This window comes from Hemitrygon akajei, chromosome 21, assembly GCF_048418815.1.
Source record: "Hemitrygon akajei chromosome 21, sHemAka1.3, whole genome shotgun sequence".
In the NCBI taxonomy this organism is placed as follows: Eukaryota; Metazoa; Chordata; class Chondrichthyes; order Myliobatiformes; family Dasyatidae; genus Hemitrygon; species Hemitrygon akajei.
In genome coordinates this window covers 3,293,944-3,310,786 of record NC_133144.1, presented here as the reverse complement: position 1 = coordinate 3,310,786, position 16,843 = coordinate 3,293,944, and the positions used below count along the sequence as shown (strand labels likewise).

At 44.3% G+C, this 16,843-nt stretch overlaps 1 protein-coding gene across 2 annotated transcripts in view; it reads left to right on the top strand.

The window, feature by feature from the left end:
- mtmr10 (myotubularin related protein 10) overlaps positions 1 to 15,975 on the top strand; it is a 90,584-nt gene extending 74,609 nt beyond the window's left edge. For both annotated transcript variants that reach the window (XM_073024739.1, XM_073024738.1), the window contains 4 exons: positions 5,128 to 5,300; positions 10,622 to 10,792; positions 11,899 to 12,078; positions 14,053 to 15,975. In XM_073024739.1, the coding sequence (XP_072880840.1) occupies positions 5,128 to 5,300; positions 10,622 to 10,792; positions 11,899 to 12,078; positions 14,053 to 14,649 (1,121 nt within the window). In that variant the 3' untranslated portion in view covers positions 14,650 to 15,975. The remainder of the gene's footprint in view (positions 1 to 5,127; positions 5,301 to 10,621; positions 10,793 to 11,898; positions 12,079 to 14,052) is intronic.
- Positions 15,976 to 16,843: the final 868 nt, after the last annotated feature.

The window sequence follows — 16,843 nt, the reverse complement described above, 5'->3', positions numbered from 1 at the left end:
TCTTTCTTAACTCTTTTTACATTCTTTATATTCCTCGAGCACCTCATTTACTCCATGCTATCTATATTTATTGTAGATATCTCTTTTTCCAAACCAAGTTTCCAATATCCCTTGAAAACCATGGCTCTCTCAAACTTTTAACCTTTCCTTTCAACCTAACAGGAACATAAAGATTCTGTATCCTCAAAATTTCACCTTTAAATGACCTCCATTTCTCTATTACATCCTTCCCATAAAACAAATTGTCCTAATCCACTCCTTCTAAATCCTTTTGCATCTCCTCAAAGTTAGCCTTTCTCCAATCAAAAATCTCAACCCTGGGTCCAGTCCTATCCTTCTCCATAATTATATTGAAACTAATGGCATTGTGATCACTGGACCCGAAGTGCTCCCCAACACATACCTTCATCACCTGACCTATCTCATTCCATAACAGGAGATCCAACACTGCCCCTTCTCTAGTTGGTACCTCTATGTATTGCTGCAAAAAACTATCCTGCACACGTTTTACAAACTCCAAACCATCCAGCCCTTTTACAGTATGGGCTTCCCAGTCTATGTGTGGAAAATTAAAACCTCCCACAATCACAACCCTGTGCTTACTACAAATATCTGCTATCTCCTTACAAATTTGCTGCTCCAATTCTCATTCCCCATTAGGTGGTCTATAATACACCCCTATAAGTGTTACTACACCTTTCCCATTCCTCAGTTCCATCCAAATAGCCTCCCTCAACGAGCCCGCTAATCTATCCTGCCAGAGCACCGCTGTTAATATTTTCTCTGACAAGCAATGCAACACCCTCTTGTCCTTCCGATTCTATCACACCTGAAGCAATGAAATCCAGGAATATTTAGTTGCCAATCACACCCCTCCTACAACCATGTTTCACTAATAGCTACAGCATCATACTTCCAGTATCAATCCATGCTCTAAGCTCATCCACCTTTCTTACAATGCTCCTAGCATTAAAATAAATGCATTTAAGAAATTCTCCACTTCTTACTCTGTTTATCACTGACAGTGCAAACAACTTTATTATCTTCTTTTTCTTCCTTCTCCCATACATCTGTTCCTACACTCTGGTTCCCCTCCCCCCTTGTTTCTAGTTTATATCCACTGGAGCCTCTCTAGCAAACCTACCTGCAAGAATATTTGTCCCCCTCCAGTTCAGATGTAATCCGTCCCGCCAGAACAGGTCCCACCTTTCCTGGAAAACTGCCCAATTATCTACAAATCTGAAGCCCTCAAATATTTCAAATATTTTATGACTAATGTGGATTTGTTACAATAAAGAACTGGCCCTAGTTTGAGATACTTATTGGATGAGGCTAATTCATGCAGGTAAAGGAATGTTTGGCAAGTGGGAAGGTTTTCAAAGTGAGATTGGGAGAGTTCAGGACCAATGGATGTTGAAGCTCTGGAGGGGGCATGAGACAGGTGCAGGCATCTGGATCACGTGAGTCCCTTAACAAATACTGTGGATGTAGGAGAATATTTAAGGAGGAAATTAGGAAGGCAAAAGGGGGCCATAAAGTATCTGTGATGTAAAAAAAAATCTGTAGGTATATTTGGAGCAAAAGGGTGACTTGGGAGAGAGATTCAGTCAGCGTGGAACTGCAGGAAATGGATAGGATAATAGGGATCGACAGCATGGCTTTATGTGCGTGAGTTATGTGTCAGGAATTTGATTCCATTTTCTGAAAAGGTGACTCAGGATTTCTGCAGACAGGGTGATAGATGGCCCATGATGCTGTGCAGAACGTGTACTTAGTTTAGAAATTACCTAGGGTTACCCGTAGCCCTCTCTTTTTCTAAGCTCCATGTACCTATCCAGGAGTCTGTAAAAAGACACTGTCATTTCTGCCTCCACCGCCGGTGGCAGCAGCCCATTCTATGCACTCACCACTCTCTGCGTAAAAAAACTTACCTCTGACATCTCCTCTGTACCTGCTTCCAAGCACCTTAACTGTATAGTGGACAGTGAAGAAAATTATTTAAGATTACAACAGGATATGGATGATACACACAAGAAAGTCTGCAGATAGTGGAAATCCAGAGTAACCCACACAAAATGCTGGTGGAACTCAGCAGGCCAGGTAGCATGTATGGAAATGAATACACAGTTGATGTTTTGGGCTGAGACCCTTCTTTCAGGACTGGACAGAAAGGAGGAAGATGCCAGAATAAAATGTTGGGATGGGAAGGAGGATAGCTAAAAGGTGAGAGGTGAAGCCGTGGGTGGGAAAGGTAAAGGGCTGAACTGGAGAAAGGGAAGGAGGAGAGTATCCAGGGGAAAGTGATAGGCAGATGATAAGAGTTAAAAGGTAAGAGTGGGGAATAGAGTGGAAAAGGGGTGGGAAGAAAAAAAATACCAAAAGGAGACATCGATACTCATGCCATCAGGAGGCTACCAAGACAGAATATAAGGTGTTGTTCCTCCACCCTGAGGGTGGCCTCATCTTGGCACAAGAGAGAATCTGACTACCCCGAAGTTCTGCTTTGGGCAGAGGGAGCAGTAGTGCTCGACGAAAGTCTCCCAATTTACAGCAGCTCTCAACCAATGTAGAGGAGGCCACATTGGGAGCACCAGAGCAGGTTTGCAGGTGAAGTGTTGCCTCACCTGGAAGTACTGTTTGGGGTCCTGAATGAAGGTGAGGGAGGGGGTGTATGGGCAGGTGTAGCACTTTGGCTGCTTGCAGGGATAAGTGCCAGGAGGGAGATTAAAGGGAGGGATGAAGGGACAAGAGAATCGTGGAGAGAACAATTCCAGCAGAAAGCAGAGGGGTGGGGAGGTAAAGATATCTATAGTAGTAGGATTCCTTTGGAGATGGCAGAGGTTGTGGAGGATGATGTATTGGGTGCAAAGATGGGTAAGGACAAGAGGAACTCTATCACTGTTAAGGTGGCAGGAAGATGAAGTTCAGGAAATGGAGGAGATGTGGGTGAGGGAAAGGAAGTGCTTTTCTTTGAAGAAGGAAGACACTTTCTGATGCCCTGGAAAGGAAGGCTGCATCCTGGGTGCAAATACGGCAAAGGCAAAGGAATTATGAAAAGGGAATACCATTTTTTTTCAGGAGATAGGTTGAGAAGGGGTATAGTCAAGATATCCGTGAGAATCGGTAGGTTTATAAAAGATGTCAATTCACAGTTTGTCTCCAGAGATGGAGGCAGAGAGACTGAGAAAGGAAGTTGGAGGCAAAGTTGATAAAATTGAAGAGCTCAGCTTGGGTGCATGAAGCAATTGTCAGTGTAGTGGAAGAAGGGTTGGGGAGAATTACTAGGGAAGACTTTGAAGATGGACTACTCTACGTAGCCGTCAAAGAGGCAGGCATAGCTGGGGCCCATGCAGTTGCCCATGGCTATCCCTCGAGTATGGAGAAAATGTGAGGAGCTGAAGGAAAAATTGTTGAGGATGAGGACCAGTTCTGGCAGACTGATGAAGGTGGTGGTGGTGGAGAAGAATTGGTTGGTTCTTTTGTCAAGAAAGAAGTCCAGAGTTTTGAGGCCTTCTTGATGGGTGATGCAAGTGTATAGGGAATTAAGATCTGTGGTGAAAATGAGGCCAGTCAGGGCCAGGGAATTAAAAGTTACTGAGGAGATCGAGAGAGTGAGAAATGTTACTGATGTAGCTGGGAAGGGGAATAGAATGGAATCCAAGTATGATGACATGATTTCAATGTGGCAGGAACAAGCAGAGACAATAAGCCAGTTGGGTTTATGGGTCTTTGGTAGGAGGTAGAAGTGAGCAGTGTGGAGTAAGGGAACTTTGGAGTTTGGTGGCAGTGGATAGGAATTCTCTAGAATTGATGAGGTCCAGCGATAGTGTCAGAAACACAGTTTTCTGATGGCAAAGTGGGGTCCTCTTCAAGGGGTAGGTATGAGGATGTGTCTGAGAGTTGCCGCCTGGCCTCAGCAAGGTAGTGGTCAGTGTGCCACACTACACCACCAGCCCTTTTGTCTGCAGGTTTGATGGTAAGGTTGGGATTGGTGCAGAAAGAGAGGAGAGCAGTGGATATGGACCAACTGGGAAAGTGGAAAGGGAATGGCAGATGAAATATAACTCAGACAGCCCCCTTGGCCCAGATCAAGCAAGTCCCATTTCCTTGTGCTTGACCCATTCCCTTTATAACCCTTTCAATAGACAATAGGTGCAGAAGTAGACCATTCAGCCCTTCGAGCCTGCACCGCCATTTTGAGATCATGGCTGATCAATTACTATCAATACCCGGTTCCTGCCTTGTCCCCATATCCCTTGATTCCCCTATCCATAAGATACCTATCTAGCTCCTTCTTGAAAGCATCCAGAGAATTGGCCTCCACTACCTTCTGAGGCAGTGCATTCCAGACCCCCACAACTCTCTGGGAGAAGAAGTTTTTCCTTAACTCTGTCCTAAATGACCTACCCCTTATTCTCAAACCATGCCCTCTGGTACTGGACTCTCCCAGCATCTGGAACATATTTCCTGCCTCTATCTTGTCCAATCCCTTAATAATCTTATATGTTTCAATCAGATCCCCGGGTACAGAGACACATGGAATTAATGCAGGCGAGTGAGATTAGTGTAGATAGACATAGCCATGGTGGGCCAACAATTCCAGAAGCAGTATCTGGTTTCATAGTAGTGCGTATTTACAATCACATGCATTTACAGTTATGTGCATTACATCAGCATAGACCAATGTCCAGGGCTGCTGAAAGCTCATTCAGGGAGGTCAGGGGCATTGATGTGCAGGTTATGCATCACTTGAATTCGAGAGGCAGTTCTAAACTCATTGATTCTATTATTTTCATGGCCTGTAACTAACAACATTGGACAGCTGTGAAAGGAATTGTTAACCATAGATGGACTTCACGGTGCTGCGGATGTCTGAAGTTGTGCTGATGTTCCCCTGTGACCATGTGGCTTTCTCCTCCATTCTTGATGATTGCTGGTTGTTTAATTGGCTTTGGTGTGGTTAAGCAGCAAAAGGAGTTACTGAGTGTATAAGGGAGAATAGGTTACAGAGCTACAGGAAGGGAGCAGTTATATCAGAAGCTCCAGTCATACTGTATCTGAAATGGAACTGAGTGCTTGGTACAAAGCTTTTCATCAGTAAGGACCTCATTCGTGTTCCTACACCAGAGGAGGAGGGGCGAGACCTGAGCTGCGTGGTCGCCTCTATCATGCAGTTACTGCTGGATCCTCACTTCCGCACCACTCTCGGCTTCCAGAGCCTGATCCAGAAGGAATGGGTTGCTGCCGGTTACCGCTTCCTGGACCGATGTAACCACCTCCACGATTCGGAGAAGGATGAGGTGAGCACTACGTGTTTCCATGTTTAGCTGCTGAGTACAGCAGAGTGAGGTTGGTGCCGGCAAACAGAAATCTGAAGGAATGGAATGAGTAGCGATAATCTTCCTGATCTTGTAACTGTCATAAAGTTACTCACCGGCAACACTCACAATGTGATTCCCTGGGTTATAACACCAGCAACAGATAGTAACCGTTATAAAGTGACTACTCACCCTGTAAAAGCAGCAACAGATCCCATAACTATTATAAACTAACTCCAAGGCCTGTAACATCAGAAACGGATCTGGCATGAAATTCCTCCGCAGCCTGCAGCACCAAAAACAAATTCTGTAACTGGCTTGGAATAACTCCCCAGCCATAGGCAACAGATCCCATAACAGTGATAAAATGACTCCCAAGCCTGTAACTATCATAAAGTGTTTCTCTAGTCTGTAACACCACCAACAGCTTCTATAACTGTCATAAAGTGACTCCCCAACATGTAGCAGATCCTGTAAGTATCATAAAGTGATTCTCTGGCCTGTAACACCAGCAACAGATCTTGAAAGTGTCATAAAATGACTCCCCAGCTTGTAACACCAGCAACAGATCCAGTAACCTTTGTAAAGAGACTATTCCACTTGTAATACAAGCAACAGATCCTGTTAAGTGTCACAAAATGACTCCTCAGCCTGTATCACCATCAACAGGTCCCAAAAATGTCATAAAGTGACTCCCCAGCCCGTAACACCAACATCAGATCCTGTAACTGTCACGAAGTGACTCCCTGGTGTATAACACCAGCATCAGTTCCTGTAACTCAAAGTGAACAGGCGGATTAGTTACTTCATGACAATTACAGGATTTGTAACTGGCGTTACAGATCGAGGAGTCGCTTTATGACAATTACAGGATCTGTAACTGGTGTTACAGACCGAGGACTCGTTTTATGACAGTTATAGGATTTGTTGCTGGTGTTACAGTGGTTGTTTAAAGCATAGAACTGGTCTGGCTATTAACAAATTCTTATGTTGTATGTGCCCTACCAAGACTGAGGAGTGAGTTGAGCAAGTTCCATCTGTTCACTTGTTCTGGATGCTGATCCCACCCCCTTGCATTCACTCAGGTACATCCCTCCCCACCATCACTGGCATCTTTAGGAGCACAGCAGCATCAATCAACAATCCACACCATCCATGCCATGCCATTTTCTGGGCAGGAGGTCCCACACCGTCAGGTTCAAGAACAGCTACTTCCCTTCAACCATTCACTTGAACCAACTGGCACAACCCTAATCACTACTCACTGGAATTTAGAAGATTGAAGGGGGATCTTATTGAAACGTATAAAATTCTAAAGGGATTGGACAGGCTAGATGCAGGAAGATTGTTTCCGATGTTGGGGAAGTCCAGAACGAGGGGTCACAGTTTAAGGATAAAGGGGAAGCCTTTTAGAACCGAGATGAGGAAAAACTTCTTCACACAGAGAGTGGTGAATCTGTGGAATTCTCTGCCACAGGAAACAGTTGAGGCCGGTTCATTGGCTATATTTAAGAGGAAGTTAGATATGGCCCTTGTGGCTAAAGGGATCAGGGGGTATGGAGAGAAAGCAGGTACAGGGTTCTGAGTTGGATGATCAGCCATGATCATACTGAATGGCGGTGCAGGCTCGAAGGGCCGAATGGCCTATTCCTGCCCCTATTTTCTATGTTTTACCTCAGTACAATAACATTATGATCACTTCGCTGTTTTTTAAAAATTCTAATTATGTTCTTCCTTGTATAGTTTGTGTATAATTTATGTTTAATTAGTTTTCCTTGTGAATGCTGCTCATCTCATGTTATGTACCTGTGATGCTTCTGTCAGACTTATTGAACACTACAGCACAGAAACTAGCCCTTCAGCCCATCTAGTCAGTGCTGAACTATTAATCTTGGTCCCATCGACTTTCACCTGGACCATAACCCTCCATATCCCTCCTATTCATATACCTACCCAAATGTCCCTTAAAAGTTGAAATCAAACCTACATCCATCAGTTGCACTGGCAGCTCATTCTACTCTCTCACCATCTTCTGGGTGAAGATTCCTCTCATTTCCCATTAAACATTTCACCTCTCAGCCTTAATTCATGACCTCTAGTTCTAGTCTCACTAAACCTCAGTGGAAAAATCCTGCTTGTGTTTACCCTTTCTATACCCGTCATATATTTTGTATACCTCGATCAAATCACCCCTCAATCTTCTAGGTTCCAGGGAATAAAATCCTAACCTATTCAATGTTTCTCTATACTCAGGTCTTTCAATCTTATTTACATCTTTCCTGTAGATAAGTGACCAAAATAAGACACAGTACTCAAAATTAGGCCCCAACAATGTCTTATACAACTTCAACATATCATCCTAACTCCTGTACATTGATTTATGAAGGGTAATGTGCCAAAAGCTTTCTTTATAACCTCATCTACCTGAGCCACCACTTTCAACAAATTATGGATCTGTATTGCCAGATCAGTGCCCTACTGCTCACTGAGAGAGACACTGGCTGGTCCTACCAAAGTGCAACACCTCACACTTGTCTGCATTAAATTCCATCAGCCATTTTGCAGTCGCATTCACCATCTGATTCAGATCCCACTGCAAGCTTTAATGGTCTTTCTCACTGTCCACTACACCCCGCAATCTTGGTGTTATCAGCAAATTTGCTGATATAGTTTATCACAATATAATCCAGATTGTTGATATCAATGAACCCAGCACCGTTCCCTTTGGCACACCACTAGTCACAAGCCTTCAGTCAGAGATATAGTGCCTGTCACCTCGCTGCTGCTTTGCCTCACATCTATAGACACTGTGTCTGTCTCCCGAGTTGTACAGATGTAAAAGATCCATACAAGACCTCCCTCATCTCTTCCTGCTACACTCTGATCTTCCAAGGAACCATTTTGTCCCTTACCCTTTTGCTCTTAATTTACCTGCAGAAGCCCTTAAGATTCTCCTTCACCTTGTCTGCTGGAGCAACTTCATGACACCTTTTAACCCTTCTGATTTCCTCAAGTGTTCTCTTACATTTCTTATACTCAGGTACCTTGTTTGTTCCTGCCTGCCTATAACTACTGTGCACCTCCTTTTTCTTAGATTTGTACTCTCAAAATTTCACTTTTGAAGGCCTCCCACTTACAAAGTACAACTTTGCCAGATAACAGCATTTCCCTATCCACACTTGCCAGATCCTTTCTGATATCATCAAAACTGACTTTTCTCCAATTTAGAATCTCAACCTGAGGCCTTTTCATACCTATCCCTTTTCATAATTACCTTGAAACTAATGGCATTAGGATCACTAGATGCAAAAGCGTGTTGTGTCCTTGAGCAAGGCACTTAACCACACATTGCTCCAGTCCACCCAGCTGAAAATGGGTACCGGCAAAATGCTGGGGGTTGACCTCACGATAGACTGGTGTCTTATCCGGGGGGGGGGGGGGGGGGGGGAGTCTCATGGAAACCTCAATAAGTACCGGCCTGCTGAGCCTATAAGGCTTGGGGCAGACTTTAATGTATGGAGAGAAAAAAAAACAAATCATGCAAACAATAAAAGTAAGCATTCAGAACTGAAGTTCACGAAAGTCAGTCACAGTCGATTCAGGAGCCCATTAGTTGCAGAGCTCACAAAGCAGCGAGCTGAACAAGCCCATCCTGTCCCGACACTCTGGCCTGGTGCTTAAATCTTCCAACGTTGCTCGTTGCCTGCTGCTTTGATATGCTCTTGAGCCCAAGGAGAGCGCTCAAACTGATCAAACCTCAGGTCTTTCTTCGTTCTTGGGCCCGGGCTCCACCTTGACTCTTCTTCGCCTCAGCTCTGCTGCCCAAGTCCACTCCAGCAATGGCCGAACATTGGCTCATGTATGGGCTAAGCCGCCCCATTTCAGCCCATAAACACCACACCACAATCATCCTGCACCTTTGAGAATTCAGTTCACACCACAAAAATGCCAGAATGTACAGGCAGTTCAGAAGCTCAAACTGAAAGGGAAGTTGCAGGCTATTGATTGCTGTGGTTGTTTACCAGAAAAGGTGTGAGTAATAAAGTAGTTAGTTTTGTTTGCCATCTTAAACCAAGCTGGAGCCTCTACATAAACTTCTGTCCACCACCGTCTCATTCCCTGATGGGTCGAATATCACTCTCTTTCTAGTTAGCACTTCTATACACTGATTAAGGAAACTTTCCTCAACACATTTGACAAACCCTTTCCCATCCAGCCCTTTTAAATATGGGAGTCCCAGTCAATACGTGGAAAGTTAACACCTCCTGTAACAACCCTATGTTTCTTGCAACAATCTGTCATTTCTCTAAATCCTGTGGACTGTGGGGTGGTCTATAATATAATCCCATCACGTTTCTTACACTTCAGTTCTATCTATAAAGCCTCACAGTTTGCAGTCTGTGACTAGTAATGCTACTTCGTCACTAGTGGGAATCTCAAAACATCGACCCTAAATTGTGTTCCTTTTGGATTAAACTATAAATGATTGAAGAACACTTGCCCTTGGTTCAGACTCAGTTTTATTAACATATAGTGAAATTGGTTGTTTTGTGGCAGCAGGCCAGTGACGTGCACAACATAAAATCACTACAAAAGTAAATGGATCTATAATTAGAACCAAATAACAATAAGGCGTCATGGACCATTCACAAATCTGCTGGCTAAGGGGAAGAACTATTCCTTAAAACAATAGTTGTGGGCCTTGAGGCTCCTTTGCCTCCTTGCTGAAGGTTGTAATAAGAAAAGGGCATGTCCTGAATGGTGAGGGATTTAATGATGGATGGATGCCACCTTTTTGAAACATTTCCTTTTGAATTTGATGCTGAGGAGATTAGTGCTCATGTTGGAGCTGGCTGAGTTTTCGACCCTCTGCGACTTTTTCCAATCCTTCATACCAAGTGAGGATGCAGTCAGTCCGAATGCGCTCCATGGTACATCTGTAGAAATTTACTAGTCTTTGGTGACCTACCAGATCTCCTCATATATTTCACATATGAAATATAGCTGCTGTTGTGCTTTCTTTGTGATTGCATCAATATGCTGGGCTCAGGATAGATCCTCAGAGATGTTGATGCCCAGGAACTTAAAGCTGCTCACCTTTTCCACTTCTGACCCCTCGATGACTGGCGTGTGTGCCCTCGTCTTACCTTCTTAGAGTTCACTTAGTCCTACTGATGTTGAGTGCAGTGTGTTGTTGCGACACCACTCCCTACACTTTGAGGTTTGGGGTGAGACGGTTAATGTTGGTGCTCTCCTTTAACAGTGCAACTATGTCAAGGTTTGAGTTCTTTATGTACCAACAGTGTCCGCTCTTCTTGCTCTTCCTGGATTGTGTGTGGCAATTACTGCAGCAGTTCCCAGCTGCCTTTGAGTTCACTGAGACCTACCTAACCGTGTTATATGACAGTTCGAGGATACCCCTGTTTGGGACCTTCCTTTTCAACAGCCAACACCAACGGATGCAGCAGAGCCAGGTGAGTGTACTGGGTTTGCCTGGTACTCCCCTTCATCTTGGATGTCCCAGTGAAACTTTCCTTCAGGTACAGACTGTTGTTGAGGTAACAGTACTCCTGGGAAATGTTGACTGAGATGCAGTTCCAGAGGCCTAGTGACTACCCACAGGCATGAGGGGATGGAGCACAGAACATTATGTCACAGTACAGGCCATTTGGCCCATGATGTTGTGCTGACCTTTTAACCTACTTTAAGATCAGTATGACAGGAGCCAATTCAGGCTATTTGGCCCATCGAGTCTGCTCTACCATTTTATCATGGCTGATCTCCCCACCCCCACATGAGGAGGGAATCACTGTGGAGCTGGTGACTGACAGCCTGTCCACTGACTGTAAAGCTGAAGGCACCACAGAGGCAGGACCCTTCCCCCCCACCACCTATATAGCCCTCCATTTTTTTTTAATCATTCCTGTGTCTACCTAGAGGATCTTAAATGCCCCAATGTATCTGCCCCTACCACCACCCCTGGCAGGATGTTCCACCACTGAGTAAAAAGCCTACCTGACATTCTCCTATACTTTACTCCAATCACCTTAAAATTATGCTCCCTCGTATTAGCTGTTGCCACCCTGGGAAAAGTCTTTGCTGTCCACTCCATCCATGCCTCTAATATCTTGTCATTCTCTATCAAGATGCCTCTCGGCCTCCTCCACTCCAAGCTCACTCAAGGTTGCCTACTTTTGCATTTTCTGCTTTTCACCCATAGCAGAAAATTCTGGCCCTGAAACCTTTTTAAATGACTCCTATTTGTTAGATGGTGTTTCACCCACAAGTTTCTGCTCCTAATTGTCTCTTGCACTGTCAAGGTGAACCTTCCCTCAGGTTAGGGCTGAAAGTTGAGAAGCAGCTGCACCTTGCTGCAACTGTGTGGAACCCCACAGAGTCATTTGTACTCCCCACTGACAGCTCTAACACCTACCTGGTTTCATTTCCGAAGATAAGGGTCAAGTGCCCCTCCCCTTTCACTGGAAAACTTGACGACTGCCTCAGTAAGAATATCAAGAATTTATATTTTGAATTGTGCTGGATGTGCAGCAATTGTGAAATTTATTTTCTTTCTTGGCAGGATTTTGCTGCAAATGGGAATCTTCAGTGTGAGGGGAAGAACCTTGAGTTCCCTTCTGTGTGGAATTGGTCTCTGCAGTTCACGGCCAAGGATCTGACTCTCTTCAACAACCCTCTGTACATCGGCAAAAGTGTCAGCTGTGTGCAGAATGGGACAATCAAATCCTTCAAAAGAGCCAAGGTGAGAGAGCCTGCAAGCTGTTGGAAGCTTATACCTGCCTTCTCATGTGGTTTCTGAGAGATCACTTCTCAGCTCTGGATGCTCCTCCATACATCCTGGGAGGATTTCTTTTTGTTCAGTGTGGTTGATCAGCTGTTTAGACCAACATATATACTTATTTTTGGTATCACTTAGACCTCAAAGACAACTTAAAGACAATGGCTCTACCTCCGTCCACGGTGTTACTACGTTCTGTTCGTCTGATGCCTAAATCTGTGTCTGAGTTTTTGTTATTTGCATGTGTGCTCAACCTTCTGAATGTCGCTCAGAAGCCTGCTCTTACTTCTTCATCTGTAATCCCTGGAATTACTGATGAACACTTACTTTTGCTTAATGACTGATTTGGTTTTCAAATCCCATGTGCTCCTGCCTCTGTGATCCTTTCAGCTTTACAGTCCTTTGCCACCACTCCACCCTCAATGGACAGGCTCTTAGTATCCAGCTCCACAGTGATTCCCTCCCGAAACTCCTTGGCTTCTCTTTCTTGTAGACACTTCTTGAAACCTTCCTCTTTGACCAAGCTTGTAGTTCCTGCCCTGTGTGCCTCAGTGTTAATGTTGTTTGAGTATCTCTCCTGACAAGGGGTCGTTTACCAACTAAAGGCTATCAAAACATAAATAATTAAAACATTCAAGACACTCCAAGAGCTCAGGTGCTTTGTGATGAAATTACTGGTTCCTTTAAAGTGAAGGGCAAAGCTGACAAGATTAGGAACATAGGTTGAGGTGGGGTATGGAGGGTCAGGTCAAGAAAAGAAGGCATATTTCAAATTTACATAAGCATATCAAGGAATTTGCTTGATCTAGGTTAAGAGGTATAGGAGTACACTTATGAGAGATACTAGGAAGGCAAAAAGAAGATTGGAGTTGGCTTTGGCAGATCAGGTAAAGGAGATTCTTGTTTTATTATGAGTAAAAGAGTAACTAGGGAAAGAATAGGTCCCCAATGTGGCTGTCAGGAGGAATAGGAGATGGCAAGCTGTAAAAGGAATATTTCTAGTCTGTATTTATTGTGGAAATTATGGAAGCTGAGGAACTAAAGGGGAACTGAATGTTTTGGAACATACCAGACAGTTCACAAAACTAGCCCCATTGTAAAAGAGGCATATTAAGGTTAAAAAATCCCCAAGATCTGACCAAGTGTATCCTAGGCAAGTAGTGGTGAATCTCTTTGTGTGCCCAAATTGGCATTAATCTTCTAAAAAAAAATTGTGATTTTGAACAGAGATGATAGTTGATTAATGAATTAGTAACAATTATGGCCTTCTTTAAGGAAAAAAGATGAGCACTGTTGGTTAATTATATTAATTGTATTACTATTAATAGAAGTATAACGGAAACAGAAATCAATTAAGCATTTTAGAAAACTTGTTCAAAAATTATTATTAATCTTTTAAAAAGAGAATTGACAAAGTAACATGATTCCTAAATAGTATTTTTGTTATATCAGTTTACTGTTCAACTACTGATGTGTCCATGTGGATTTCAAAACGTATCATCCAATATCAAGTCTAGCTGGCGCCAAACCAGCATGGGACATTTCCTGCAAAAATATCTCAACACTCTCGAAATGTAAAAAAAGTAATCTACAGCTTCTTTGGCAGGAGAGATAATCATTACATAGCTTTTTATTATGGGTGGGGTTTAAAAAAAATAAAGGGGCATCACTGCGTGTTGTGTGCCGACAAAGTTTTTGTATGTGGCACCTTGGGCACGCATGCCATAGGTTCACCACCGCTGTGGGTTCCGGAGATAGTTGGTGAGAGCAGTGAGTGGATTGTCTGCAGACTATAGGTGGGGACATATGGGGAAGGTTGTGCACAATGTGGGAGGCAGGAGGAGTGAGTGAGATCGGGAGGGGAATCACCATCCTCTCCACTGCTCACTGCAGGAATGCAGATGAGTAACTTTTTATTTTATGTTTAATTCTTATCAGAAAAGTTCTTCGTCCTCCATCTACTCTGTGTACACCGTGAAGAATGGGCGACTGAGTGACCAGCCTGATTTCTTCCCACGCAAGAACTCGACGATACAAAGACCAAGTCTTGACTTGGCAGAGCTGAACGAGAGCCACGATCGACACATGGAACGCTACTTCAGGGACTGGCTCTCAAAGCCCTTGGACCTGCATGGACTGCTCTTGCCGTACCTCAGCAGCCCACATACCCAGTTGTGGAGGCAGTGTTACCTCCGCTGGATTCCTGAGGCTCAGATCTCCAATGGAGGCTTCATCAGTGCATTTCACCAGATAGCAGTACTGGCTAACGACATTGAAACACTCCAGCAACGCCTTCGGCAGTACAGCAGTGACCCCCTGCTCTCAGACTCCCCACAGGACAAATGCAGGATGTACTTCCGGGCAGAGGATTTCACTGAAACACCAGGGACACCAGACTATTTCTCCTCATCCTTTCCCTTCTCTCCCATTGGGAATCTATGTCGACGGAGCATTCTGGGAACGCCACTAAGCAAATTCCTGCTAACTGGTGCCAAAATGTGGCCTTCTACAGAAACTCTGGCCAATGAAGACTGACTATCCCAGGGTGATGGACATTTGACACCAAAGATCAGAAGCTAAATCTAATCAAACTGAAACTGAGGACCCATGAAAATAATTATCTTAGATATTTGCATAGAGGAAAGGAATGAGGGAGGAACCACTTACTGTAAAGATAGGATGTCTCTCGGGTGTTCAAAAATCTGCTGAAGTAACCTCTGAGCACAATTGTAAACATAACCTGCCTCCTTTTAGTTGGGTGATAGTGGTTTGAGCACAAGGTTTAAATTTGGGGCCCAGCCTAAACAAATTCAAAGTCTGCCTGGCTAGAATAAGTTTCTCAACAAAAGAAATCTTGCACTATTTGTAAACTCACTGGGTGCCTGAAATACAAAGCATTTTGCAGCACTAATATCCTCTCCCTAGTGGCCACATGTGCCTGTACAGTTTACATAAATTTTAAAAAATGCTATTCCTGTAAAAATTATTGCTGTATATTGAAAAAGAGAATTTCTAATCAGGTTGAATTTGAGTACTGTTCTGTCAAAATTGTCTGATCACCATGGTCCAGAGACATAGACTTTCTGGAGTTATAGACCTTCAAGGAACATTCACCTCGACGTTATTTTAGCCAGCAGTGCCTCTCAAAGTTTTACTTCTCACAGCAGCTCATCAAACAGCACAGTGCATACTGGGACATTCACAGTTAACGAATGACACCTGAAATACAGAACTTTGAACATTTAACACCAGAGCTTAAGCACTCCAGGATTGTTCCCACGACCCTATGCACTCCGACGTAACACTGTCCCCAGGTACTGACCCTGATAAACCAATTCTCCACAATGTACAGCCCCTGGTGTACTAATTCTGCCCGGGGTACAGTCTCTGATGTACCACCTCTCTTGGGGGTACAGTCCATAGAGGTATCAACTCTCCCTGGGTACAGTGCCTAGAAGTACGGACTATCCTCACATTTGAAGCTTAACTCTTGAAACTTTAAGTGCCTGACTTTTGAAATTCTGACTGTTGTAAACACACTTGTGACAATGTTTGATGTAATTTTTTTCCATGTTGCATTGTAGCAGTGTGATTGGGAAGGCAATGCAACTCTTGAACTGACTACTAAAAGAATTCCTGTTTGAGTGGCTGAACTTTAGAACTTACATAGGGCAATGGTATCTAAACTAGGTTTTAAAGCAGTCTCATTAAAGCTGCAAGCTCAGGCTAGCCCTTCTGTGTTGAGAATAATCCAGCTGCTGTTCCACAAAATGGGTAGTATCTGTTCATATGAGGAAATCTGCAGATGCTGGAAATTCAAGCAACACACACAAAATGCTGGTGGAACTCAGCAGGCCAAACAGCAGCTATAGGAAGAAGCACTGTCGACGTTTCGGGCCAAGACCCGTCTTCAGGACTAACTGAAAGAAAAGATAGTAAGAGATTTGAAAGTAGGAGGGGGTGGGGTTAAGCTAAGAGGGTCTCACCCTCCCCCCCCCTTCTGCTTTCCGCAAGGGGGAACTCTTGTCCATTCATTCCCCCCCCCATCCCTTCCCACCAATCTCTCTCCTGGCACTTATCCTTGTAAGCGGAACAAGTGCTACACCTGCACTTACACTTCCTTCCTCACCACCATTCGGGGCCCCAGTCTTTCCAGGTGAGGCAATACTTCACCTGTGAGTCAGCTGGTGTGGTATACTGCGTCCGGTGTGGCCTTTTATATATTGGTGAGACTCGACGCAGACTGGGAGACCGTTTCACTGAACACCTATGCTCTGTCCGCCAGAGAAAGCAGGATCTCCCAGTGGCCACACATTTTAATTCCACGTCCCATTCCCATTCTGGTTTGACTATCCATGGCCTCCTCTACTGTCAAGATGAAGCCACACTCAGGTTGGAGGAACAACACCTTATATTCCATCTGGGTAGCCTCCAGCATGAATGGCATGAACATTGATTTCTCTAACTTCTGTTAATGCCCCTCCTCTCCTCCTTGCCCCATCCCTGATTTATTTATTTTCCCCTCTCTTTTTTTCCTCTCTGCCCATCAGTCTTTGCCTGTTCTCCATCTCCCTCTGGTGCTCCCCTCCCCCTCTCTTTCTCCCTAGGCCTCCCGTCCCATGATCCTTTCATTTCTCCAGCTCTGTAGCCCTTTTGCCAATCACTTTTCCAGCTCTTAGCTTCACCCCACCCCCTCCTATCTCCTATCATTTCAGATCTCCCCTCCCCC